The following is a 27,008-nucleotide window of genomic DNA, read 5'->3' as shown; positions in this document are numbered from 1 at the left end:
AAACCAAATCTAAAATGGCATCCCCTCTTGTTGGTTCTTCAACTACTTGGTGAAGAAATCCATCTACTATCACATCCAGAAAAATCTGAGCCCTATCATTCTTGGTAGCACTTGTCCTCCAGTCTATATCTGGGAAGTTAAAGTCTCCCATGATCACACATTTCCATTAGTGTTTACTTCCTTAAAAACATTAAAGAGGTCTCTATCCATATCCAAATCAGATCCCGGCGGTCTGTAGCACACCCCAAGAACTATCTCAGGGGAGGCTCTAGTAGCTTTCTTTCCCAGTGTGATTTTTGCCCAGACAGACTCTGTCTTGTCCATTCCATCACTTCTTATTTCTTTACAGTTAACCTCCTCATTGATGTACAATGCTACTCCACCACCTTTGCCTTTATTTCTGTCTTTCCTAAACAGCACATAGCCTTCAATACCCGTACTCCAGTCATGACTACTATTCCACCATGTTTCTGTTATCCTTACAATATCCGGTTTCACTTCCTGCACCAGGAGCTCTAGTTCCTCCATGTTGTTCCCTAGGCTCCTCGCATTAGTATACAGACATCTTAATTTTTGCCGTTTGGCTTCACTGACATTCTTTACCCTGTTAGGCTCAGACATTCTTCCACCAGCATCACCTGTTAGTCTGCTATCTACACTACCCTTCCTCCTTATGCCAATTCTTCTGTCCACGCCTGTATCCCCTCTTACTTTGTTTACTTCCCTCTCAAGGTTACATTCCGGCGTGGAGATCTCCTGGACATCTCCCCCAACTTCCTCGTTTAAAGCTCTCTTAATCAGTTCGGCGAGCCTCTATCCTAGAAGTCTATTTCCCTTCTTGCTCAGGTGAAGTCCATCCCGAGAGAACAGTCTTCTGTCCGTAAATGCTTCCCAATGGCCGTACATCCCAAAGGCCTCCTTATAGCACCACTGCCTGAGCCATCTGTTGATCACCATAATCTTGTCACACCTTTGTCGCCCTTCTCTAGGAACCGGCAGAATCCCACTGAAGATCACCTGAGCCTCGATTTCCTTAAGCGTCTTCCCCAGTCTGGCATAGTTTCCCTTGATACATTCCAGAGAGTATCTAGCTGTATCATTCGTTCCCACATGAAGGACAGTCAACGGATTCTTTCCTGCTCCCACTAGGATCCTTTTCAGCCTCAGGTCCACATCCTGTATCTTAGCACCGAGCAGACAGCACACCCTTCTGTTCTCCCGATCAGCTCTAGTTATAGGCCTGTCTATTCTTCTCAGTAAGGAGTCTCCAATCACGTAGACCTGCCTTTTCCTGGTGATGGTGAGAGTCTCAGGTCTATCCCCTGCACTCACTGTCTGCAAGTCCTCTCGATTCCTACTCCCCCTTGCAATCCTCCAAGGGCTTATATTTGGTGTTGCCTCCATTGACTCCTCCCTTCCTCTTGCAGGACTATCAGCTCTTCTCTTTTTCCTTGCCCTCTCTCCTTCAGCGACCATCTGCTGTGTCCCTTCTTCATTTTCCAACTCTGCCAACCTGTTCCTGAGTTCTATTTCTCCTTCACTGGCCCGTCTTTTCCTCTGCCTGGTTCTCTTAGTCACATGCTTCCACCGTCCACTTTCCTCATCCTGCAGTCTCTCTTCTGAATTCTTTGGTCCTGCTTCCATCTGCACATCTGAGCTTATCCCTTCAGCCCCCTCGTGTCTGTGCTCCATCATCTGCTCAAACCCCCTTCTAAACTCAACCAGAGTTTGCACCTGCATCTCCAGTCCTTGGATCTTTTCTTCCATCAGCTCTATGAGGCGGCACTTCATGCAGACAAAACTCTTTTCAGGTACCCCCTCCAGGATCATGTACATGCCGCAGCTTCCACATCCAGTCATCCTCACTGTGTCTTTCACTGCTACCTCTGTATCAGTCACAGCCTTCCCACCTAAAGCCTGGTAGTGCACAGAACAGAACACAACACAAACCCCCAGCAGGCACCAGACCCCCCCCTTACATAGCCTGTTGGTTCCTCTGTCCTTGTCTCCCCTGCTCCTCCAACGGAACTCCCTCTGAAACTCCCCTGTTTACAGCTCTGTTTGCTGGCTCCTGTGCCGCTGCAGCTGTCTGTGCCGCTGCCTGACTGGCTGGCTACTTATATAGGACCCCTAATCAGGTAAGCCCCGCCCCCTAATCAGGGCTCCGCTTCTCTCCCAGCACACTGCCCCTAGCAGCCTCCACACACACACACTATACAATACAATCCACAAACTACAAACTACAAACACCTGCTCCTCCAACAGAACTCCCTCTGAAACTCCCCTGTTTACAGTTCTGTTTGCTGGCTCCTGTGCCACTGCCTGACTGGCTGGCTACTTAGATAGGACCCCTAATCAGGTAAGCCCCGCCCCCTAATCAGGGCTCCGCTGCTCTCCCAGCACACTGCCCCTAGCAGCCTCCATACACACACACACACACACAACACAATACAATCCACTAACTACAAAAACCTGCTCCTCCAAACTACCTGAGGATCTCGCCCAGATATAGCTAAATGTTTCATTTCACGAAAATGATAATATAATTTAAGTGACTAATATTTCTTTTTTAAACCAAAAATTCTGGATGCTTTAGAGTGTATGTAGATTTATTGATAAAAGAGGACTTTCACTCAATGCTGCAATGCCTAAAATTAGATGCCCTGCGGCTTAATGGAATCCACAGCCCTGAGTTAGGCTCCCAGGCTCCCTATACAAAGCATAAGGAAAGTTAGATGCCTAAGAATGGGATCCAGAAAAGCCAGCATGCTGAGCAGAGACATGCCTTAAGTAGCCAGTAGAAAATGCCAAGGAGAGAGCTGTGGCCTAAGTGTTTCTTATAGCAGTAAGCACTACAGCTACCCCAGTAGTAAGTGTTTGCTGGATTTGATAACCCTTCTTTGTCAAATCTTTGCATTATGGAGATGAAGGTTTGGATAGATTTCAAGCAAGATTTGTTCGTATTGTTTTGTTGTTTGCTAAGCATATGGAAAACTTCTTCTTCTCTGATTACTGAAATGGAGATTACAGGCTTTAAAATGGAAGTAACCTTATGGGGAGAAGTTTAGGTAGCAGAGTCTCTTAGGGTGAATGTGGATGTATATGCAATCCAGCTGCTGAATTTCTATTAAATGGATCTGAATTTTATAATAAAATAGGTTTTGCTATATGATATGGTGATTTGTGTGTTATATGGTTTTCAGACTCCGTAGTTTTTGCTCTCTGTTTCGTCTCCGTGTTGCATTCAGTTATTCTATGACTATACTGTATTTTTTAATATATTTATTAAAGCCTTGAAGGCACCAAGTCTATTTTACCATAAACTTCTTAATAATCATTGCCCACATTATCTTGAATTTAAATAATCTTTTCCCCCAATGGAAATTTTTAGAAGGGTTAATAATAATTAGTAAGAATGTTGGCATCAATAGATGATTTATTGAACATGGATCAGACAGCGATTTCTTTAACAGAAATTGCATTTTACATTTTCTTAAGGAAATGTTCATATTGGGGCTGACAACATCGAGGAAAATATGCCTACGTGACCTCAGTGCCAGGCTAGATAAAACTGGCTTACCAAGACAGGAAGTTTGAGGTACAACGAATAGCTGCCTATACATTGCCACTCTTCCCATTTTAACAGGAATTCTTTTATCAAGTGAAGACACTCAAACGAATTCAAGTTTGTAATGTGAGACTGCCTACACTGACAGTGAACTGTATTCAGCAGCTATCTCCTAAGCTAATTACATTAAAATGAGCACCAATCTGGAGTCAGCTGGTGCAACGGTGGCTCAGCAGTATTATCCAGCTAGATTTCAGTAATATATGCAAAGTCAGGGGCCTTATCCATAATTAAAATCATAGATGACTGTCATTTAATTAGTCGCTACCCTTGGATTAATCATCACGAACCACAGAGTACATTGATGTAGATTCTGCACAAGACCCCACATAACACTAGTGCGACTGTTGTGACCTTAATACCTAGTTATATCTTGAAAAATAAACTCTTCCTACCCAGTTTTTCCATGCCCATCGCACCAGAGATCAGACAGCCCATACCCTAATAACTGATTGCCCCTTCTCCTCAGCTCTTCAAATCTCCATGTCATGCAAGCATTGTTAAATCCTTTTGGCTAGTGAAAAGACAAGGGAGATAATCTGCTGCCGCTGAGTGAATGACCTTCTGTCTGCGTAGGTTGTAACAACCAACTGCAGAGGTGGAAAACTCACAGTGAAAGTTACAAGATGAGGTGAAATGGTCACCCTGCAGTGAGGAGTCCATCCCAGGCTGGACTGGGGGATGGAGTGGGAAAGGAGGTCAATTTAAAGGGCAGTCCTCTTGCTGACACAGATGGCACTGCTGCCAATTAGCAGGGTTATGGAGAAGGGACGTGGGATTGCCCTGACCAAGCAGATGGCGCCACCAGTGGTGAAGAGTTGAATCTGTGGAAGAGAGATGGTGGAAGGGACTCCATCCAGTTATCTGAGAGAAATATTTAAGATAACTATAGAGTATTCACAACAAAATACCCTCTCACTCACACACTGTTACAAAGTCTCTGTCTGTGAGTATCAGAGAGAACACTTCTCCACGGTTCTTTATTTTTAGCAAATGACATTGTCTAAACAAGTGGACACAGGAAAGAGATCACAGACTGCAGCACCACAAGCAGTGTTTATGCTACAGTGGGCAATCCCACTGCTAAACTAGTTTACACGGGCAAAGGCTTTTTAATTTTTTTTTCCAGGTGAAAGTCATCCTGGCAAAGACTGTCTCATGCAAAGCCTTCCCTACTACTTAAGCCCCACATTTTCTTTGAGCAGATGAAAGAGGGTAAGCAGCATGAGGACACATTCCTTAGCATCTCATGCCTGTCTGGGTGTGGATTGGTAGGCTCTATTTCAGCCCCCAAACAGCTGGCAGTTTGGCTTGCATTAGGGAAGGATTCCATTAGGGCAGTGGTGACTGAATCCATGATTCCACAGGTCCAGTCTTCCTAACACCCCAAAGAGGGAGAGGGGGAGGTCTCTGGTTGTGGGCCCTGTGCTGCAGCCCTGTATCTTGCCTTTGGCTGGGGATGTATTTAGCCCACCACCTCCCACCAAATCATTGGCATGGAACCCAATATTTCTGTCTTATATGCATCCTTCACATGCATCTGTGGCTGAGGTTATTTAAATCTGAGAATGAAATACAGTGCTGAATGGGGTAAAGTACTTCAACAAGGAGCCTTACATTTTTGAATGTCATTAGTGAAGATGTCATCTTCGTTGGCATTTGTTTTTTCTCATAATATATTAACTGCAGAAATTTCTATTTAAATGATAAATGCACTGTGGCAGTGTTACCTTCCATATAATACATGGGGACTGACCATGGTGTGAACATTTTGTTACCAGAACTAAAATGCTTTCATGTGATTGACTTGGCTTGCTTGCGTAACTGCTGGCATTCAACACGATAGCTTTAGAAATATGAGACCCAATTACGTGAATCATTAAAGTGCCCGTATCATGAACATTGTAACAGCAATAAACATTGTAGTCCTTGGCCTCTCTTTCCAGACATTAAAAAAAAATATAAAGTGAATAATGATCAGATGGAGACTCATTCTGTGTGTGATGAAGCCATTTTGATAGAACGTTAATTGCACTGATAATTTACAAGCTGAAACACTTGGAACATTCATGTTCCTCTCTCTAAAGTCTCCTTTATATTTCCAGTTGTAAAAAGGGAAATGTCAGCTACACAGAAATATATGAAAAAGCCCACAAAGTTCTCCCTTAAACTTTCTTTTTGCAAGGCTTCAGATTCATTTTGTATGGATTTTTCAGACTTTCTAGTCTCCTATTATCTGCTACAGTAATGACTTTCTTTGGAGAGTTCAATATCACGGCAAACTATTACTCGGCATTAATGGTTAACATAAGAGCAGCTGTGCACAGCAAGTCCTTCATTTAGAGAGATACCATTTTATTTGATTAGAAATTGATTTTAAAGCTGTTCCATTATTAATTTGCCTTAGCAGGGAAAGCTTCAGGAGTTGAGAAAGACAGGCTTCCATTGACATCAGGAGAGATTTTCAAAATAACTTTTTTCCTCAATGTTTTAAAAAACTTAAGACTGGCTCTTATCTGGTTATCTTTAAGCAGAGAGTTTCAGAACACTTTACACACATTAAGGGGAAACTTATCCTTCTAGATACTCATCGTCAGCACTCTGATTTCCTTACATATATTGCTCTCCCATTAAAATCTATAGACCATGTAGTTACATAAGTAAAGACCACGATGCCAAAGGCATTACCATAAGGACTTGAGACAGAATTTTAATCTATTTAATAAAATTTCTTATTAATATTGGGAAATGGATAAATATCTGTTTTATATCTGTTTTAAAATGAATAAATTGAGGCAATGAGGCTAAAATCTTGTGGTCAGTGTGACCCAGTGATAGAGATCAGAAGGACCCTGTAGTCCTGATTCCCATTTCCCTGCCCTAAGGCTGAACAGATCCTTCAGTCTTTTGCACATAAATACTTTTAAATATGTGAGTAATCCCAGTAACTTGAGTGGTGACCTACTGGATAGAGCACTGGACTGAGATTCAAGAGACTTGGTTTCTATTCCTAGTTCTGTGACCTCAGGCAAGTCACTTTACTACTCTGTGCCTCAGTTTTCCCATCTGTTAAAAATGGGGATAATTATACTTCCCTCCCTTGTAAAGCTCTTAGACATCTACTGATGAACATGCCATATAAGAGCCCAGTATTAGACTCATAGACTTTAAAGTGAGAAGGGACCATTATGATCATCTAGTCTAACCTCCTGCACAACGCAGGCCATAGAATCTCACCCATCCACTTCTATAACAAACCCCTAACCTATGTCTGAGTTACTGAAGTCCTCAAATTGTGGTTTGAAGACCTCAAGCTGCAGAGAATCCTCCAGCAAGTGACCCATGCCCCATGCTGCAGAGGAAGGCGAAAAACCTCCAGGGCCTCTGCCAATTGTTACTGAATGGGGCTACACCAGAAAGTAAACTTAAGCATGGATGTCAGTCTTGGCAGAATGGAGAGGACAGGCAGATAGCTAAATTATAATTAGGCAGCTGGTCAGCAAAGACCGACATTTTTGTCTTAAAAAATACCAACTTCAAGCTAGCAAACTGCAGGTAGCCAGCGTCTCTAACCAGGGGCAGCTCTAGACACCAGCAAAGCAAGCAGGTGCTTGGGGCAGCCTATTTGCATGGGCAGCAGGGATCCACCATGGGAGCTGAGAACCAACAGGGGGCCCTGGGAGCTGTAGTTCCTTGGTTAGCTCCCTGCCTATAGAGCCAGCCCTGGAACAGGGAAACAACTACATTTCCCAGCATTCCCTTGGCCACTACCAACAGGAACGAGGAGGAGGGAGGGAGGTTGCAGAGACCTCATGCTGCAGCCTGCTGTGAATGGAGAGCTGCGTTGTGAAGGGCAGGATACCATATTTTAACATTCAAAACATAGGACACTTCATGGGGAGGGACGCTAGCCCCACCCTGCCACCATCCACTCCCTCTGACTGCCCCCCACAGAAACCCCAACCCATCCAATCCCCCCTGCTCCCTGTCCCCTGATCATCCCCTCCCAGGACCCCACCCTCTATTTAAGCGCCACTGGTTCTTGTCCCCTGATTGCCCCCTTCCGGGACCCTTGCCCCTAACTGCCCCTTGGGACCCCACCCCCATCTAATGCTCCCTTCTCCTTGTCCCCAACTGCCCCCTCCTGAGACCCCCCGAAATTCCCCCCAGGACCCCACTCCCTACCTGTCCAATGACAAACCCCATTCCTATCCAACCGCTGACTGCCCCTCCTTCTCCCTGCCCGACTGCCCCCCCAAACCTCCGCCCCATCCAACCCCCCCACTCCCTATCCCTTGACTGCCCCCCCGGAACCCTCTACCCCTTCTCCAACCCCCCAGCCACCTTACCGTGCCACTCAGACCAGTGTGTCTGGCTCCGTGCAGTGCCAGACACGCTGCTGCATACATGCTGCCGTGCTCCCCCGCGGAGCCCCAGCCCCCCTCCCGTCCCCCAAGCACCTGCCTTCCAGATTTGAACACCTCAAAATTCAAGAGTGCTCAAGCTCAGTTTGGACAGCTGTTACTTCATTTCTCCCAAATCAAATATACTGATCCACTGTAATTTGCTGTAGAAAAAGTAGGATAAAATTGAGCAAGAAGTGCTTCCCAGTGGTTATTAGGATTGGAATTGCTATTTTCAACAGCCATTGCCTTTTTTTTTTTTAGTTTTATTTGTTTAAAAGGAAGACAGTGATATTGCATTGGCAAATTCCCCATAGAAAGAAAGAGTGGAACAAAAGAATAATAAAGGCACCTCAACTTTTCCTCATTTATGGAGGACAGTCTTATAACATGCATCCAGATATCCTCCAATCACACAAGCTGAAAATTGTTCCACTTTACTGCAGTTCTGTAACGATATGGGAACCAATCCTGTCCATGTTCTGTGCATATCCAAAATTTCTGCGGAGTGACCTGCCCTGGGAGCAAGTTACCAGTGACCCAGGGCTGCGGCGGAAGGAGGGTGCAGGTGGGGGAGGGGGCCCAGGGCTGGGGTAGCAGGGGGTGCGGGTGGAAGGGGCAGACCCCAGGGCTAGGGCAGCAGGTGTGGGGGGGCACTGGTGGGGGGGGAAGGAAGATGCCCAGAGCTGGGGCAGCACGGGATGTGTGTGGGGGAGAGCCCAGGGCTGGGGTGGCAGGGGGTGCGGGTGGTGGGGGAGAGGCCAGGGCTGGGACGGAAGAGGGGTGCGGGTCGGAGTGGGAGAGCCCAGAGTTGGGGTGGCAGGGGGGTGCAGGTGGGGGGGAGAGCCCAGGGCTGGGGCAGCAGGGGGGTAGGTGGGAGCCCAGGGCTGGGGTGGAGGCAGGGAAAAATTTTTTTGCTTGGGGTGGCAAAAAACCTAGAGCCAGCCCTGTCTCTAACTCACCTTCCCATCATTTCAGTAGTAAGACTGAAGAGCTCTCATCATCCCGGAGCCTTTTAAAGTAGTTTGAAAATTATGGGGACTGAATTATGCCATGGAGACATGGCAAGTTCTGATGGCTGTTCAGGACTGTCTGATGTTTTGGGATGAATTAAGTGAGTAGAGCAGAGGCGGTAAGACATTCTTGCCAGAGGAACTGCCAATCCTTTTATCAAGCACTCAAAATTTCCTGAAGCTACCTAGCTAGGACATACTGCCTTCTTCTGGCAGGTATCTAACAGGAAGTAGAGGACAGAGAGTCCTGGAGACAGACAGACAATCTAAGGATTCTGAGTAAAATTCTGATTGTAGCTTCATCCATTAAGTTGTTGCTACAATTGTTAAATAAAATTGTATTCTTGAGGTAGTTTGAAACTTGAGACTCTCTGCTTTCTCAAGAATACCATTCTAGGCTCTTTCTGGTATAACACTGATAAAGCACATCCAAGGCACTCTCCTGGGACAGCTGATTCAGTTTTGCTGTCTATATTATTTCACATGGTTAATCACTTATCAGAACTGAGAGTTTGCTTTAATCTAGTCTTCTTCTCAGCAACACTGTGCAGCCAACCTTTCTAAAACTGTTTCTCGGAACATGAGCACAAACACCTGCACATCATATTTAACTACAGAGAAATGCTTCCCTCTGGTTTATTTGACTGAAGTCCAAAACATAACAAATTCCATGATTAAAGGTCTTATCTGTTGAGCAACAACATAAACAAAAGGAAAGGTGAGGAAATGACTAAGAAGACATTCAGCAAAAGCCATATAAAAACAAACTAATTCTTGAGTTTAATTACTAATTAGTAAAGCAAAAATAATGTGCTTCCCATAGCATCATTATACTGATCCAATGATTAACAATTATAATCCCAATTACATCTGTAATTAAGAAGGATTTCAAAGACATTACAAGAGAAAATAGATGGTCTGCATCTACACTTCCATTAAATCTACCAAGAATTCTATAGTTAATTGTTCTTTTGGGCAGTTGCTTTTTGCAGCCCAGAAGTGAAATTAGATAGCAGAATAGATGTCACACAAAATGTGAACAGCTTTAATATCTGTCATCTATTCTGTCAGTGTGGACCTTTCTGCCTGCAAGAAATCCAACTAAGGTCAGTGAAGCTCTACGTGAGTGCAGCCCACACGGAACTAATTGCAGGATCAACTGAATAACTGAAACCCTCCCAAAACTCAATGGCAGACAATCCCTCTTTCCTCCCACCCAACATCGAATCCCTAGTTAGTAAAAACAAAGCAAAATCAATAAAGGATCTCAATTAAAGCCAAGACGTAATTTTCCCATTCTAGATGCGTTACTTTAGCAAAAAGAGGAAAAATAAGGGACATTGAACATTTTAAAGGCTTTCAGATGAAAGCATAAAGCTAATGAAAGGTAAATAGCATGTTTCGCTTGTTGACCAGTGTCAATACTGAAAGATACTTATCATCCACACATATACCATTCCCATGAAGACTGCATTAGGCACAAGCCTGAGAAATGAGCAGCCTTACATCATATTAGGAAAGTCAACAGGCTCTAGCACTGGATAAATGGGGAAAGTGAATTCCAGCAGAAGGCCTTCCACTCGGAAAGCTCAGATGTTCAAATCTACAGACTGATAGCAAAATTATGTCAGCTGCCATGGTGGCACATGCGGAGAGAGTTGGCCTCTCACCTTATCCAGGACTCTCATTATGTAGGTCTTTATATGTCAGAACAAAAATCATGAAATGGACCTAGAAGTAAATAGGAAACTTGTGCCGTCTTGGTGTAATATATTCCCTGTTGCTTAAACTGGTAAGGAAGCAGGTAACCTTCTTCTGGACTTTCTGTAGCTTTTGATTGGTGTTCAAGACACGTCTCAGAAAGAGTGTGTTGCAATAATCCAATCTGGAGGCCACAAAGGTATGAATAACTGGGACAAAGCAGATAATAGAGAATAATAGATGCACACGGCTTAGCAGTTCCAGGTGTGTGTGGGGGGGGAAGATAACTTAACCACTGTTACTACAGGAAAATCTAAGAGCAATTTTTGAGGTAATTTTGTGAGCTGAATTAATAATTCAGTAAGGAGACACAAAATACTCCCAATGTAAATGTTAAGCCTCATCAGTGCCATTTTCTCTAAATGGAAGTTTCTGAAGTTAACTCTTTCAATTAGCCATGAATGTATCCTAAATAGCTAAAAGACAGTGTTGCCAACTTGCACAATTTTATCAAAAGTCTTATAATATTTGGTGTTTTTCATCAAGCCCCAGAACTTGGAAAAAAATAGATGGCACTGTCACAGCCGAAGTTCTCAACATTGGGCTTAAGAGAAATGTTGAACACATGCTGAGTACTTTTTTCTAGCATTGAACAAAATGCAGGGAAATAGCTGTTTTATTGCTGACGCTGTTGAAATTTGGAAGGAACTGAGTGAGCTCTTAAGAAGAGAAATGACAGAGTTAAATTACAAGCATTTAAAAAACAAATGGGACAAGCACTGTCTTCAGCTCACTTTCTTGCAAATATTCTCAATACTCAGTACCACGGTCAAACCTTAACTGCCGAAGAAGAAGAGTTGGCTATGACATGGACATCCCTCCATAATGCCAACTATAATAAACTTCAGAGCTAAGGGTGAACCATTCAAGAACTATATGTTTGCTGATGTTTTAAAGAAAGTCACACCAGTGAACTGGTGGAAGTCACTTAAGCACTTAGATTCAGAGATTGTTGAAGTGATAATCTCACTTTTAATAGCAGTAGCTTCTTCCGCCATGTAGAAAGAATATTTTCTTTCTTTGGACTAATTCATTCCAAAGTGAGAAATTGTTTGGGACCTGAAAAAGCAGGAAAGCTTGTTTTTGTTTTCCAGATTACGAACAAACAGGAAAATGAAGGTGAAGATGACTGAGTTAGCTGCAGAAGCCAATATTTTAAGTTTCTCATGTTGACTTGGCTGATACAGTCAATTTAATTTTTTTTAACCATTTAACTATTTTAGTTAAAAACAATTTAAATAAAAACAAACCCGATTTAAAAAAAACACTTGAATGTTTAAATTCAAAAATTCATACGCTTGTTTTGTTAAAATATTATATGTTTGTTGTTAAAGGAAAAATCCAGACTACATAACGTTGTTGTTTTAGTTAAATAAAACAATTAATTGTCTGTCTGGTGATGTTCTCCTCCTAATACAACATGGCAAGAAAATCCTCCAAATATTAATGATTAACCTATTGAATTGGAGATAATTCACCTCCCAGTGACTTCATAAATATCTGTTTCAATTGCCTTTGGTAAATGAAATAAGCAATCATTCATTTTTTGATATAGCTGTAAAACTAATCTGAAAAGTTTTCAAAATAAATCACTTTAGAAATGTATAGGGTGTACCTTCTAAAAATGAAACCTACATCTATCTCGGAGTTGTGAAGAATATGTATTATGGTTATAACAACCAACAAGAACGCACTTTTATGTAGAAATCCATGATTTAATTGAGTCTTCCTGACTAGTGATTTAAATCAAATGGATTTAAATCAAATCCACCCTGGAAGGAACCCCATGATATGTCCCAAACAGGGTCAACAAAGAAACTGGGACATCTTGATTAACTCAATGGCTCAAGTTGACACCAATGAGTTCCGTCTGCAAGCATGTTTCCCTGGAACATGGCTGGTAAAGTTTACTCTAGTGTAGGAGGGTCCCATGACTTTATGGCCTATGGGTGTAGGTTTGACAGTATTGTGCACAAGAGGATCTAATAACTAAGAGAACTCTACGTATATTCACTGAATTCCTTCCATCTCTCTGTTTAACTTTTCCTTTCTCCCTTGCAGTCTTATCTACTGCTTGATAATACATGTTTTGTATGAGTCTCTCAGATTTAGTTTACATTCTGTCAGACAGATATTCATAAATAAGCACTTTCTTCCCCACCTATTTGTTACCAGATCCCCATATAGCCTGAGTTTAACAAGCCCTAATTTCACACATATTATTACAGAATCATAGGATCATATAGGATCATATAAACATAAAGTTGGAAGGGATCATCAAGTCATCAAGTCCACTAAGTCTTCACTGATGCCAATTAAGTCATACTTTAGCTTAAGTACAAATACTTCCAGTTCTTTCATTATTTATTCCCCATACACCTTGTGTTTGTGTATAGACATCTAAGGTTTTATCTACGCTAGAACTTTTATCAGCTAAACTTTTGTTGGTTAGGGGTATGAAAAAACACTCCCCGCCCAACGTAAGTTTCACTGACCACAGCACTGGTGTGGACAGCGCTATGTCGGTGGAAGATGCCATCATAGATACCGCCACTGATTGTGGGTGGTTTAATTATGCCAGCGGGAGAACTCTCTTCTGCCAGCATAGAGCGACTACACAGGAGACCTTACAGCAGCACAACTGTGCCACTGTAAGGTCCATAGTGTAGACATAGCCTAAGATATTGAGGAGACTCCCCCACTGATATCCCTATTGTTATTCCTATGGTCCGATTATAATTTTGCAATATCTAACCCTCTCTTAAGGTTTCCTTTTTTAAATACTTGCCTGTGAGCTTTTGTTATCTCCCCCCTTTTAACCTAGTTTAAGCTGTGCTTTCTTTCTATAGAAGTTAAAGGATGCTAACAAAGATTTTTTTGGTTGGTTCGTTGGTTTTTTTAGCTTCATGAAAGATGCTTCTTTTTAATAGTACACTTTTGTCAAGGGTTATTGTATATACTAGGTTTGTGACACTAGGGCCTGGCCTACACTGGGTCAGGGGGGGAACTGATCTAAGCTACACTATAATTTTGTTCTGAGAAAATTAAATTATCTTTAATTGTCACAGGATTGCTTGAATAAATAAAGGGAAAAGCCTTACTGGTATTTCTGGGAGACACATTATTTAGTTATAAGCTTGCAATTACCTGGATAATACCTGGCGAGGCCAGTCGCACTGCCAAAAACCTGCCATAACAAAGTTGGGTCTTCTTCTCTGTTCTTTTTGAATACCTCATCCAATGCTCCAGTCCAGTTGAGTTCATTTAACACTATTGTAGCTGTAAAAGAGGAAACATATTTGTTATTACAAAGCTAAGTATTTACATAATTAGCAGCTAATATTCCTTAAAGGAATTTTAAAAATTGTGAAAGATTTAACATGACAAATATGGTGCTGGGACTGAGTAGACTATTCTAACAACTATTCTAGAGAGTATGTAATTTAAGTAATCAACAGAGTAAATTTGAGGAAATGCAGTCCTGCTCCTTGAAAGTATTAATATTCTTTAATTTTCTTGTATTGCTTTTTTCCCAGTGATTCATCTGTTGCAATGATTATTCTTATTTTTTTGGATACTTAATTTCTTCTGTGAAATATGTTGTTTCTGATGGGTCATTCTGTTCTTGATTCCAGGCTACGAACAAGTAAATTAGAGGATGTAACCACATAACCTATTTGATCACAGGACGCAGCCATGAGAAAAAGCAAGGTGATACCAACAAAAGATGTATAAGTCATTGGAAAAGTGTAACAAAGGTCTCTCTTTCAAGGTAAATGCTATTATTTAAGATGAATTCCATGGAAAAGAGAAAACAATAAATTAAACAACATTAGAATTGTAAAACCGAGCTGGGACTAGCACAAGACTCTGCTTATTATTGCACGTTAACAGGATTTCATGTATATGGATGTGAACACTTGCAGAAAGATCAATTCTGTGGACATTAATATTCATAGGCAGGGTCAGTTCCACAGTGAACTTGAGATACAAGGAAATTCACATGCTTAAGCATGATCAGCACTAAACGCTAAGTGGCCAGTGACATGGAAATTCATATTCACAAAGCTGCCCTGTACTGATGCTTGTGTTACTTTTGTAAATATTTATATTAGCATGTTCCATGCCTTAGCTTTAAAAATGGAAAAAAGATAGTAGGGGCTTTATGAACAATGCTCCGCTATAGTACTAATCATCTGAACAAATAATGAGGTTGAATTATGGTACCATGCTTTAATCAGTTGCAAATCCAATTAATTTCCAAAGATATCTCAATCACAGTAGGCACCAGCTTGGTATTCAGATTCTTAGAACAGAGCAAGGTTTTAGTTGGTGGTCGGATCACTAATGCTTTCCTTTGTCTTGTCTGATGCTTCAAGATTGAAATACATAGGCTATAAAGATGATAGTGTCACACTTATTACCAACAGTGAACTCAAAAGGGGTGGGGGAGGGGAAGAAATATATCTGAAGTGACAAAATACACGTAGAATATTGCTTTTCATCAGAATTCTCTGTTGTATTTCTACAGAATTGTCTATAGGAAATGCAAGCTGGACTAAATAGAGTCCATCTTTCAGACAAAAAAATGGATCATTCTGCAGAGCTTTATAGGTGAGGTGATGGAGGACCAAGAATAAAAACTTGAAGTTAATATCGGCTTCTAAACTGAGGTTTTTGTAATTAGAGTAATAAAATGCTAACATTAAATTTCATAGGTTTGTTTTTTTGATACACATTGTTCTGTGAAAGAATTATTTTTTCAGAGAAGTTTTAAAAGTGCTTTCTGTTCTCCTGAGATGCAGACTTTCGAAGAAATATAAAATCAAACCTCCTATTCTCCAGATCCCTTGTAACCAGTAAATCTTTACTATATACCCAGTCTCTTTGTCAAATATATAATTAAATATATATTTACTTGAGAAAGAGGAGCAATTCCCTCAGGTAAAGTAAGTATTTAACTATCATTTTTAAAATGTTTATTGTACAATTATGTTCTTTAGAGCAAGTTTACTCTATTGTATAATTATGTAATGAAGCACTGCAATCTTTGTACAGTCCTTGTAACACTCTTTATTTGTGCAATGATTCTCTCCTGGACCTTACTCACATGACTAAATACCTGAAGTGGAATCCTGGCCCCAGTGAAGTGAATCGGGACATGGGGAAGATGAAAGGAGAGTTTTTGCATTAAGACACTGACAGAGACTCAGGAAATAGAGGTGTTACCCTCACCTCTGCACAAACTTTTGTTATAACTTTGGGCAAGTCACTTAGATCACTGATGTCAACAGGATTTAGCATACGCTTAAGGGTATGTCTACACTACGAAATTAGGTAAATTTGATAAAAGTCAATTTTTAGAAATCAATTGTATACAGTCAATCGCATATGTCCCCACTAAGCGCGGAGTGCATCCGTTCTACCATGGCTAGCATTGACTTATGGAGCAGTGCACTGTGGGTAGCTATCCAACAGTTCCCGCAGTCTCCGCTGCCCATTGGAATTCTGGGTTAAGCTCCCAATGCCTGATGGGGCACAAAAACATTGTCACGGCTGGTTTTGGGTACATGTCATCAGTCACCCCTCCCTCCGTGAAAGCAACGGCAGACAATTGTTTCACGCCCTTTTTCCTAGAATATCATGTGAGCTGGAGGCTTCTGCCTCAGGCTGCTCTCCCAGCCGGCCACATTGCGTGGTTGCACCTACACCAGCCTACCCCTTGCTCCCATGGCTCATGAAGCCTGGACACTGGTAAGGAGCAGTTCAACTATAGGCTGAGCAAGTGCAGAATGGTGGCAGAATGTGCCTTTGGATGTTTAAAAGCTCGCTGGTGCTGTTTGCTGACTAGGTCAGACCTCACCGCAACCAACATTCACATTGTTATTGCTGCTTGCTGTGTGCTCCATAATATCTGTGAGAGTAAGGAGGAGATGTTTATGGCAGGATGGGAGGTTGAGTCAAATCGCCTGGCATCAGATTTTGAGCAGTCAGATACCAGGGCAATTAGAAGAGCACAGCAACGCATGCTGTGCATCAGAGAGGCTTTGAAAACCAGTTTCATGATTGGCCAGGCTTTGGTGTGACAGTTGTGTGTGTTTCTCCCTGATGCAAACCCGCCCCCTTTGTTGATCTTAATTCCCTGTAAGCCAACAACACTACCCCTTTAAAATAAAGTAACTACTGTTTTGAAACCATGCATTCTTTCATTATTAATTAAAAAAATGAGATAATGGACAAGGTAGCCCAGGTGAGACGGGGAAGGAGGGAAGGACAGGGCCACATTGTGTATTGTAGCCATACTAAAAATCAAACAGTTTGAATGACAGCCTTCTGTTGCTTGGGCCATCCTCTGGAGTGGGGTGGCTGGGTGCCCGGAGCCTCCCTGCGCCCATGTTCTTGGACATTTGGGTGAGGAGGCTATGGAACATGGGGAGGAGGGTAGGCAGTGATGCAGTGGAGGTCTGTGTTCTTGTTGGCTTTCCTGCAACTCCAACTATCACTTCGTCATGTCTCCCCCATTAGCCTCAGCATCACATCCTGCCTCTGCTCTTCGTGCTCACTTAATTCTTTCCTGGCCTGTCCTGGCCATGCATTAAGCTGTGCCCTATCAGTGCAGGAGGACTGCATGAGCTTGGAAAACATGTCATCGTGAGTGCAGTTTTTTTGCCTTCTAATCTGCGATAACCTCAGGGACAGAGAAGATAGAGGGAAAATGGGGGGACTGCACGGTCACCTGTGCTGCTGAGTTCGCCATGCTGACCAAACAGGAAATTAAATTCAAAAACGTTCCTGGGGCCTTTCCTGCGTTCCTTGCTAGTGCATCGGAGTTCAAAGTGCTGACCAGAGCTGTCACATTGGAGCACTCTGGGATAGCTCCTGGAGGCCAATACTGTTGATTTCTGTCTGCACTACCCCAAATTTGACCCAGCAAGATTGATTTTAGTGCTACTCTCCTCATCAGGGAGGAGAACAGAAGTCGATTTTAAGAGCCCTTTAGGTCGATGGAACGGGGTTGGTTGTGTGGATGCAGTCATTTTTAAATCGACCTCACGCAGCTGAATTTGACCTAACAGCATAGTGTAGACCAGGGCTTAGTGCTTTGCTAAATATGGATGAACTTGAGCACAAGTGTAAAGCTAGACATGTGCTTAAGTGCCTTGTTGAATTAGGAAGGACTTATTTCTCCCTCATTCAGTTTCCCATGGTTAAAATGGGGATAGCGATACACCCCTATAAATCTACTGAAGTATATGAGATGCTCGAATATTACAATGATGAGTATCCCAGAAAAGCTTATGCATAAATAATAATAATGGTTAACAAGGGGGAAAAAAGAGTGATCACACATATTATTGAAATACCTAGATACTACAGTGATAAGGATCTTACAGATATAATAGAGTAATTCACCTATTAATAATTCTGCTGATTTTTCTCCATGGTTTTATATGGCAAAACCCCTTCCCTCCTTCTGATATTTGTGGAAAAAAGGTGCTAGACAGTTAACTTTAAGCATCATCTTTATTTATAGATTGATTCCTCACCACCCCGCATCCTACCCCCAGGATTTTAGAATATATACTGTATTTTGCCTTCGAGTACTATTTTTGCACGTGAAAGAGACTTTTTTCCTTATTTATGCATTTTAAGAAGGATTTGTTAAAAAAGAGGGAAAAAAGTGCAGGAAAAAAACCTCTTTCCTGTCAAGTCTGAATGCCTGAAAACAGAGTTTATGAGTGGAGTTTAACTGGCCAGCAAAAGCAGCTTACTCCAACACCAGTTATAGTAGTAAAAAAAAAAGCTGGGAGAAAACTGCTAATGATACGAGTAGCATTTCTACTGTCACATTTTCAAAAGTAAACCTTTCAGCACTCCAGAAATTAATATAGTGAATGCTCCAGTTTTAAATTGTAGAAGTAGCTCACACAATTGTATGGTTCAATTTGCATCAACTTTCTTTTAATTCACTCTCTCACTGTGACTGAAGTAAGGTGTCATGTACTTGGAAGCAAACATGTATAGTGCAATGGGGGAGGCTGTTATTCAGATACCACAAGATAAGGTTGTTAAAACAACCATTCCAGGAGGAAGTTTGGTATTTGTGTCAGGGCCGGCTCCAGGGGTTTTGCCGCCTCAAGCAGACAAAAAAAAAAAAAAAAAGCCGTGATTGTGATCTGCGGCAATTCAGCGGGTGGTCCTTCGCTCCCAGTGGAAGTGAGGGACCCTCCGCCAAATTGCCGCGGAATCTCTGAAAGTGCCGCCCCACTCCCGAGTTGCCACCCCAAGCACCTGCTTGATAGGCTGGTGCCTAGAGCCGGCCCTGATTTGTGTGTGTGCTATAAAAGAACAAGCTTCTGTCACAAACAGAATATCCATCCAAAGGGACAGGGAGTGAAGAAGTAATTGTAAGGAATTATAGCTTTCGCCATCCTTTTCAAAATTTGTATTTCTTCAAGAAGCTTAATACTGCTCTGCAGTTGCTGATGGATGTACCCTCACTTTAAATAAGCAAGAATGCCAAAAGTTGCTGACAATGAGATCTACCACTTCTCTGGCTGCTAATAGGCAATTTCAAACTGGCACCTCTGGCTGAATAGTTGATTCTGGTTAAACGTCTAACAGCAATGCCTCTGAAGCTTTCCAGCTTAAGAAAAGCGATCTTAAACAAACAAACAAAAACCAGCTATTCCTCAAACCACTTCACACCCCCTGCCAAATATCAACTGATTTTGCACAGAACTAAATCAGTCCAGAGATATTGAACTCAGCTGACCATGATCTAAACTTTAAGATTTGGATTTCTATTGCTTCCCAAATGTAAGTTTTTCTTAGAGCAGCTATAGTATATTTTCATTTATTTTTGTTGTTTTGAAAAACTGGATCTTCCTAAAATGGACTTTTGATAAGTCACTTACCTTCGCTTTTGAAGCACGCCATTGTAAGAGGATGGAGCTTTTGATGATAATGGCAGAACATTGAGATTTAGATAACTGGCTTACTCCTAAATCCTCTTAAAAACAGGCCTTGGTCTTTGGAGTTTGACTCTCAATGTACTTCTACTGCTACCTCCAACTTGATATGGGCAGGAAAGGAAAACTAAATTCATCATCATACAATAGGCAACATCATTCTTTCCTGCTAATTCCACTGAAATACATCCATCTTTTCTATTGCCCCCCCCTTTTGTTTTTGTTTTGTATATGACATAGGATTCAGGAGCCTTGACAAGCCCTGGATTCAATCTGCCTCTGCAAATGCAATCAATAAAACACTACACTATTGCTTTATTTAAAGCAGAGCTGGAAGAATGTAGTTTTGATTATTTACTTAATGTGTAGGCCCTGGCCTAAGTAGAAGGCAATGTATGACTTTATTTGAAAAGCCTGGGAGCTATTTACTATCTCTGAAAAGATGTCAGCTACTGTTTCCTAATGATGCAGCTATGCATACACTGGAGGGAACAGAAAGCACCTCGTCAGCAATGCATTTATAACATAAAAGTGATTGTCTTTTAGTGTGATGGTGCGGGGCTGGGTTTCCATCTCCTATTTTAATGAAGTTGACTCGTTGATTTAAAAAAGCACACACAACTTAGGCAGAATTATTGTGGTGAATGTAATAGATTATTCCAGTAAAATACTGGGATATTGGAGTGAGGATATATTTACATGCGTGTATTTATTCACATGTTCACACTTGTGCTCAACCCCCTGCTCTCCAACCCCAGTCGACAACATCCACACATTACGGAAATTCCACTGAAAATGTTTTCTATTTTTCTGCCTCATATGTTTTATAACAAAAATAGTACACTTTACCTACATTTTCAGAGCTCAGACACTTTCTGGTGCATATTAAAGGAAATAGTGCTAAATATACTCACCAATCACAGAACGTTTTTACTGCTATCACATTTTATGTGGGGCTGAGAAAGAAAGTGTAATTTCCTGAAAGTTTCTAAGGTACTGAGAGAATTTTTATTAAGTATTTGGGTGGCTCATACATATAAATCTGTGGATGTATCCACAAATACTAAAGTCCTGAAGAGGTCATTTAAAAAAAAATACAACTTGGTGATTTTCAGAGCTTCAAATGAAGATACTGGGGTAATTCACCTCACAAAGTATGACCCGGTGACCTCCCATGATTTCTCCCATGATATAAAGCTCATCAGAAGTAAAAATTCTGCCATACATTTAAGTAAGTCTTTCCCTATGTGCTTTTTCTGTTAAGGCTGTGGTTATGTTGGTAGGAAGTTCTCTGTAGAACCCGTGGCCTCTACAGAAACTTTTTCCGCTGCTTTGAGGCCATCTGTCCTCATATCAGTAAGTCAGTTTGCAGCTGTAGGGTCCTCTTGCTTTCAGATGCACAAATTTCCATTGAACAAAAAAAACCCACAACTTTCATCTGTGATTAGCCAGAACAATGAACGTTGCCGTATTGGCCACAGTGATGACCTCCAGATAACTGATGCAAATTATGAAAAAAGTGAAACTAGAAATCCTGAAAATAGCTCCATCTGAGCTTTTAGCTTAACCACACAGTAAACACCTCACCAAAGTACAACACTCTCTGTGCTTGCTCATCACTCAATACAAGTTCAAGGTCTATATCCTATTATTCAAAGTGTTCTATGGGAATGGCTCTAGCTACCTAAGAGATCTCCTCTCCCTCTGCAAACATGACCTCATGCAACAGCTGAGTTCCACCAGAATGATGATGCTGTCAATCAAAGGGAAAGCTCATGGGTGCAAGAGACAGAAATTATAGAAAATAAGGGTTATCATGGAACTAACCATTTTCAGAACTTAATATAGAATTTGTTTCTTAGACATAGCTTCTCCCCCACTAATGTGTTCTCTCTCACATACTGACAAAGCAAAACAAACTCAAATATTTATAAAATAATTAAGATAGTCTTCTACAAGTTGAGACATGAGAGACAGAGAGAGAGAATGAAAACAAGCACTATTGCAACTTCTTTTTTAAATATATAGGAAGAATTACAATATTAGGGTGCTAGGGTCAAATAGGTACCTACATAGATACTGGAACTCAGAAATTAACCCTAGAATTCAGTTAAAATAAAAGGCAGATAAGCAATGGATTATTAATGCCACACTGAATAATTCTAAAAATAGTAAATATTTACTCTTCACTCCTTTGCATTGTGTAGGTAAATGAATTCTAGGATATTGCATGATTCTTTCTTACTTAATTTTGATATTCTGTTGAGCCAAAACATATTTGTAGCAAATGGGAAGATTATTTATACATACACAAAGAAAGAGGTGAGAAGAATAATTGCGCAGTCGAACTACAATATGCTAATTTTTTCAACATTACTGCAAACATTAATAATTACCTGCATTTTCAGTTATTTAGATTCAAATCATGATCCTATTGATTTAATCCTAGATCACTAAAATAACCTCTAGAGCAGCTACCTCGCTGAATATATATTTAAAATAAAAACATATAAATGTATTGTGGATAAATTGGAGAGAGTCCAATGGAGGGCATAAAAAATGATTATGAGGCTGGGGCACATGACTTATGAGGAGAGGCTGAGGGAACTGGGCTTATTTAGTCTGCAGAAGAGAAGAGTGAGGGAGGATTTGATAGCAGCCTTCAACTACCTGAAGTGGAGTTCCAAAGAGAATGGAGCTAGGCTGCTCTCAGTGGTGGCAGATGACAGAACAAGGAACAATGGTCTCAAGTTGCAGTGGGGGAGGTCTAGGTTGCATATTAGGAAAAACTATTTCACTAGTTGGTTGGTGAAGCACTGGAATGGGTTACCTAGAGAGGTGGTGGAATCTCCATCCTCAGAGGTTTTTAAGGCCGGCTTTACAAAGCCCTGGCTGGGATGATTTTGTTGGGGCTGGTCCTGCTTTGAGCAGGGGGTTGGATTATATGACCTCTTGAGGTCTCTTCCAACCCTAGTCTTCTATGATTCTATGATTCAAATGTACTTAATTCATACTCTTATTTTTTAAATTGGTGAATGCAAAGAAATATAAACATTTGCGAAAGAAATTATCATCAGCAGCATGCTGTATTCAAGTTATATACATTTTGTTTGTCTGCTTTAACAAAAACTAAACAGGCATCTCTAAAGAAACACCAAAATGGTATTTAAGGGATAGAAGGAACTAAAAAATTATGGTTCTAAAATTGTTCTCTCGAATAGTTTAAAAAATATTTCAGTAAGCAGGGAAGAAATGTTCAATGGAATTTTTTAGTGCATATATCAGTTTGGTCTTTTAACTACAAAAAAAGTGCAAAACCTTGGTTTGGAATGATCCTTAATCAGTAGTTCAAATTGAATAATTTCAACATCAGAAATTGCTGAAGCATAATTTTGATATACATGTAACACTCTTAATTAGAAGTCCAAATGGTAAAAACACCCTGTACTTTTTTTTTTTAAGGTAGGAGTTCTCTATTCCCCATTACATAGCTGACATTATGGATTAGATACTTCTATTAATGAGTCACCAGAGAAGACACTGAAATCTAGCATTCAGTTGTTTCTCATGTCAAATCAAGAAAATTAATTGGCAATGCCATATGATGTAAGCCGACAGGTTTAACTGCCACATGCTGATAGCAAGAATGGCACACTAAAAGCTCATACAAAAATGAAATGCCCAGGAGAAGGAAATGAGAATAAAAATGTCAAGAAGAGAGGATGGAATTAGGCTTCTGTTACATCTCAACAAGAGCAATTAATAAAATGTAAAGTAGGCATCAAAGCTTCACCAGTAGGAACTCACAGTGTTTAAATGAGTTATTCACCACACTATATAAAACACAGGAGAAATATTTTAAAATGTACCCTGGCCTATTGTCAGTTGCAGTTAGGGTGACGAGATGTCCCGATTTTATAGGGACAGTCCTGATATTTGGGGCTTTTTCTTATGTAGGTGCCTATTACCCACCACCCCCTGTCCCAATTTTTCACATTTTCTATCTGGTCACCCTAGTTGCAGTGTAGATTTCTCTCCTAACTAGGGATGGATGAATCTTCTGATTGTAGAGGTTTTAATATCTTGTGAATTCTTTTTTTAATTTACACTGGTCTCAGAACTAAGTCAATTTGCAAAACTTTTTCCTTTGTAATTTAAACACATTTCTTTTCCAAAAATGGCTTCAGCCTGAAAATAAAAGAATCTTTTGTAATTTAATGCATGTACCATCTATTAAGGATAAAAAATGTTAAAAGCTAGAATGGCACAAGTGATACCCCTAGACATGCTATTGTCAATCTATTTTTGGCGGGATTTGACACTATTTTTGCTATTTCTTTTTTTTGCAATCTTTTTATTCTGCCCACTCATTCCAATTTGCACCCCCTCCCCGCTGCTGCTCCGGTCTCTTTCACATGAAACATAAATGCAATAATATCCGTTGGTTCTGAACTTTCAGTTTGACAATTATAACAGTCAGGGTTCAGACACCTTAAGGAGATAACAAGGGATCTGAACCCCAAAGAATGAGCAACTCAATCATCTGGTTGTACACAATGTTGTTGTATATAAATATATGGCAAGTATGTTTTTTATGAAAGTTTGTAATACTTTCAACTTGATGGTCATTAGGAGATATGTATATAGGTATAGTTATGGAAGTATACATGTGTGTATACGTAGAAAATTGTAATTGTAACTGTAGTGCAACTACACAACCACCTGACAATGGGGGAAGAAGTAATGAGGCAGGGGGAGGCTAGTTGTTTACATAAAACCAACTTCAAATACCATCCATTGTCCAGCCAGGAAGACACAATGGTGGACCATTAAAGTTAATGGAAAGACATTGAAGTCTAAAAGAAAACCCCAGGCTTGGAGAACTGAGGCCTGGTCTACACTAGGAATTTTCTTCAGCATAGTAACATCTCTCAGGGGTGTGAAAAATCCAAACCTCTGATAGAGATAGCTATTCCGACCTAACCACCAGTGTAGATTGTGCTAGGTTGATGGAAGAATTCTTCCATGGACCTAACTATTGCCTCTTGGGGAGGTGGAGTACTGACACCAATGGGAGAACCCTTCCCATGGGCATAGGTAGTGTCTACGACAAAGCACTACAATGGCACAGATGAGCCACTGCAGCGTTTTAAGTGTAGACATACCCTGAGACATAAGAGAGTTTCCCCCACTCTGAATAACCATGAATCATCATGGCAAGAGAAAGGGGACAAGGGAGAAGAGAAGAAAAAAAAACTTTTAAAAACAGGCTTGGATTTGAAGGGCTTCAGATGCTGTCCATAAATTTCTGGCTAAGTGGGGTGCTGTCTGTGAAACACTGGATCCTCTCTGGAACAGAGGGCACACTGGGAAACTATTCCAAGACAACAGGTAACTTGTGTCAGAAAAGGAAATTTAGCTAATACAGAAGCGTAAAGCCTGAGATTGTGCCTTCATGTTTATTTTCTGTGTAACCTGCAAGTGTTGACTTTTCCTCACTATTTCATCTTTGAATCTACAATTTTTCTATTAACTAAACTTTTGGTTTAATTTTACCCCAAGCAGGGAACTGATAACTGGGGGCAGGTTTCATTCCTTTATGGGTGACAAACCAGAAGGGGGAAGTCCAAGTTTCTAACAGGTAAGAACTAAGGGATTTGGGGAACTGAGGACAGGAAGAGGCTGTAGAGATTATCTTGCATGGAGTAACTAGGCTGGTGGAAGCCAGGGTGAACCTTAGACTTATAGGCTGGCTACTGGTGTCAGAGCTCGGAGTCATAACAGCACAGCACTCAGGAACCCAAAATTACAAGGCAGTGGTGATAGATTCTCTTACTGGTCTGGGTGATCCCCAAACTGTCAGAAGAACGCTCAGAATTATGCTAACGGAGTTTGGCCAACCCAAATCATAACTAAATACAAACACGACTGCTTTGTTTGACCACTGAAAGGGGACCAGTGGTTTTACACAAAACAAAGAAAGGGATACATTTCATTAAAATAACATTGAGAATAATTTCTTTTTTAACCTTCTTTCCCCACCCCTCAGTACTGCATTCATTCTGAAGTCTGATTTTATCAAGGTTTTTTTTTTTCCCCCATTTGCCAATAGGTGGTGATTATATAAACTGTAAGTACCGCCAACTGGCATATAAGCACCAGTGAACTAACATGAACCAGCTACTGACCTCACAGAGCTATTGTCTGGCTATATACATCTCTACCCCTTTATAACGCGACCCAATATAACACAAATTCGGATACAACGCAGTAAAGCAGCGCTCCGGGAAGGGGCGGGACTGCATGTTCCAGTGAATCAAAGCAAGTTTGATATAATGCGGTTTCACCTATAACACGGTAAGATTTTTTGGCTCCCAAGGACAGCGTTATATTGAGGAAGAGGTGTAATTTATAAAACATTTTGCAAATGTATTATTAAGGGGACTGGCTGGCAAAGGCTGAAACAAAATTCAGGAGGCGGGGGGTCCTAAACCTGTTATCACTTATTATTCTCCACCATTACAGTAATTTAAACTTCAAAAGCTCTTCTAAAAACTAGCATGCTTAAAATCTGCTTTTGGCTTTGTCCAGATAGGAAATCTGCCCTGATTACACTTAGCCACTGATGTAGCTACATCAGCACATACCTCTAGTGTAGACAACTTCACTATTGGCATCGTTGCAGGTTACTCTACAAAAAAATTAAGGTAAGATGCACTAGTACGAGCCAGTGATATAAGATTATAATGCAGGGGTCGGCAACCTGTCAGAAGTGGTGTGCCAAGTCTTCATTTATTCACTATAATCCAAGGTTTTGCATGCCAGTAATATATTTTAATGTTTTTAGAAGGTCTCTTTCTATAAGTCTAGAATACATAAACAAACTATTGTAGTATATAAAGTAAATAAGGTTTTTAAAATGTTTAAGAAGCTTCATTTAAAATTAAATTAAAATGCAGAGGCCCCCGGACCGGTGGCCAGGACCCGGACATTGTGAGTGCCACTGAAAATCAGCTTGCATGCCACCTTCGGCACACGTGCCATAGGTTGCCTACCCCTGTTATAATGGCTCATTCTGTTTGATCTAGGGATTTGCACTGGTGCAGTTGCACTACTGGCTGGCCACTGATGGCTGAAACTGGGGAAAATTCAGGCCTTTGAATGAGCAAAATAATAATGAACAGAAAACCCGGCTGCATATGCACAAAGATTTAAAACACAATTTCAAAAC

The 27,008-nt window shown here is 41.0% G+C and overlaps 1 protein-coding gene across 4 annotated transcripts in view; it reads right to left on the bottom strand.

Annotated features, from left to right (window-relative positions):
- The window catches only part of CACNA2D1 (calcium voltage-gated channel auxiliary subunit alpha2delta 1), a 613,296-nt gene that overhangs the window by 194,416 nt on the left and 391,872 nt on the right, over nucleotides 1–27,008 (bottom strand). For all 4 annotated transcript variants that reach the window (XM_050936798.1, XM_050936799.1, XM_050936801.1 and 1 more), the window contains exon 6: nucleotides 13,953–14,084. In XM_050936798.1, the coding sequence (XP_050792755.1) occupies nucleotides 13,953–14,084 (132 nt within the window). The remainder of the gene's footprint in view (nucleotides 1–13,952; nucleotides 14,085–27,008) is intronic.

The sequence above is a fragment of the Gopherus flavomarginatus genome, chromosome 1 (genome assembly GCF_025201925.1).
Source record: "Gopherus flavomarginatus isolate rGopFla2 chromosome 1, rGopFla2.mat.asm, whole genome shotgun sequence".
Classification (NCBI taxonomy): Eukaryota; Metazoa; Chordata; order Testudines; family Testudinidae; genus Gopherus; species Gopherus flavomarginatus.
This window is presented reverse-complemented; position numbering and strand designations above follow the sequence as displayed.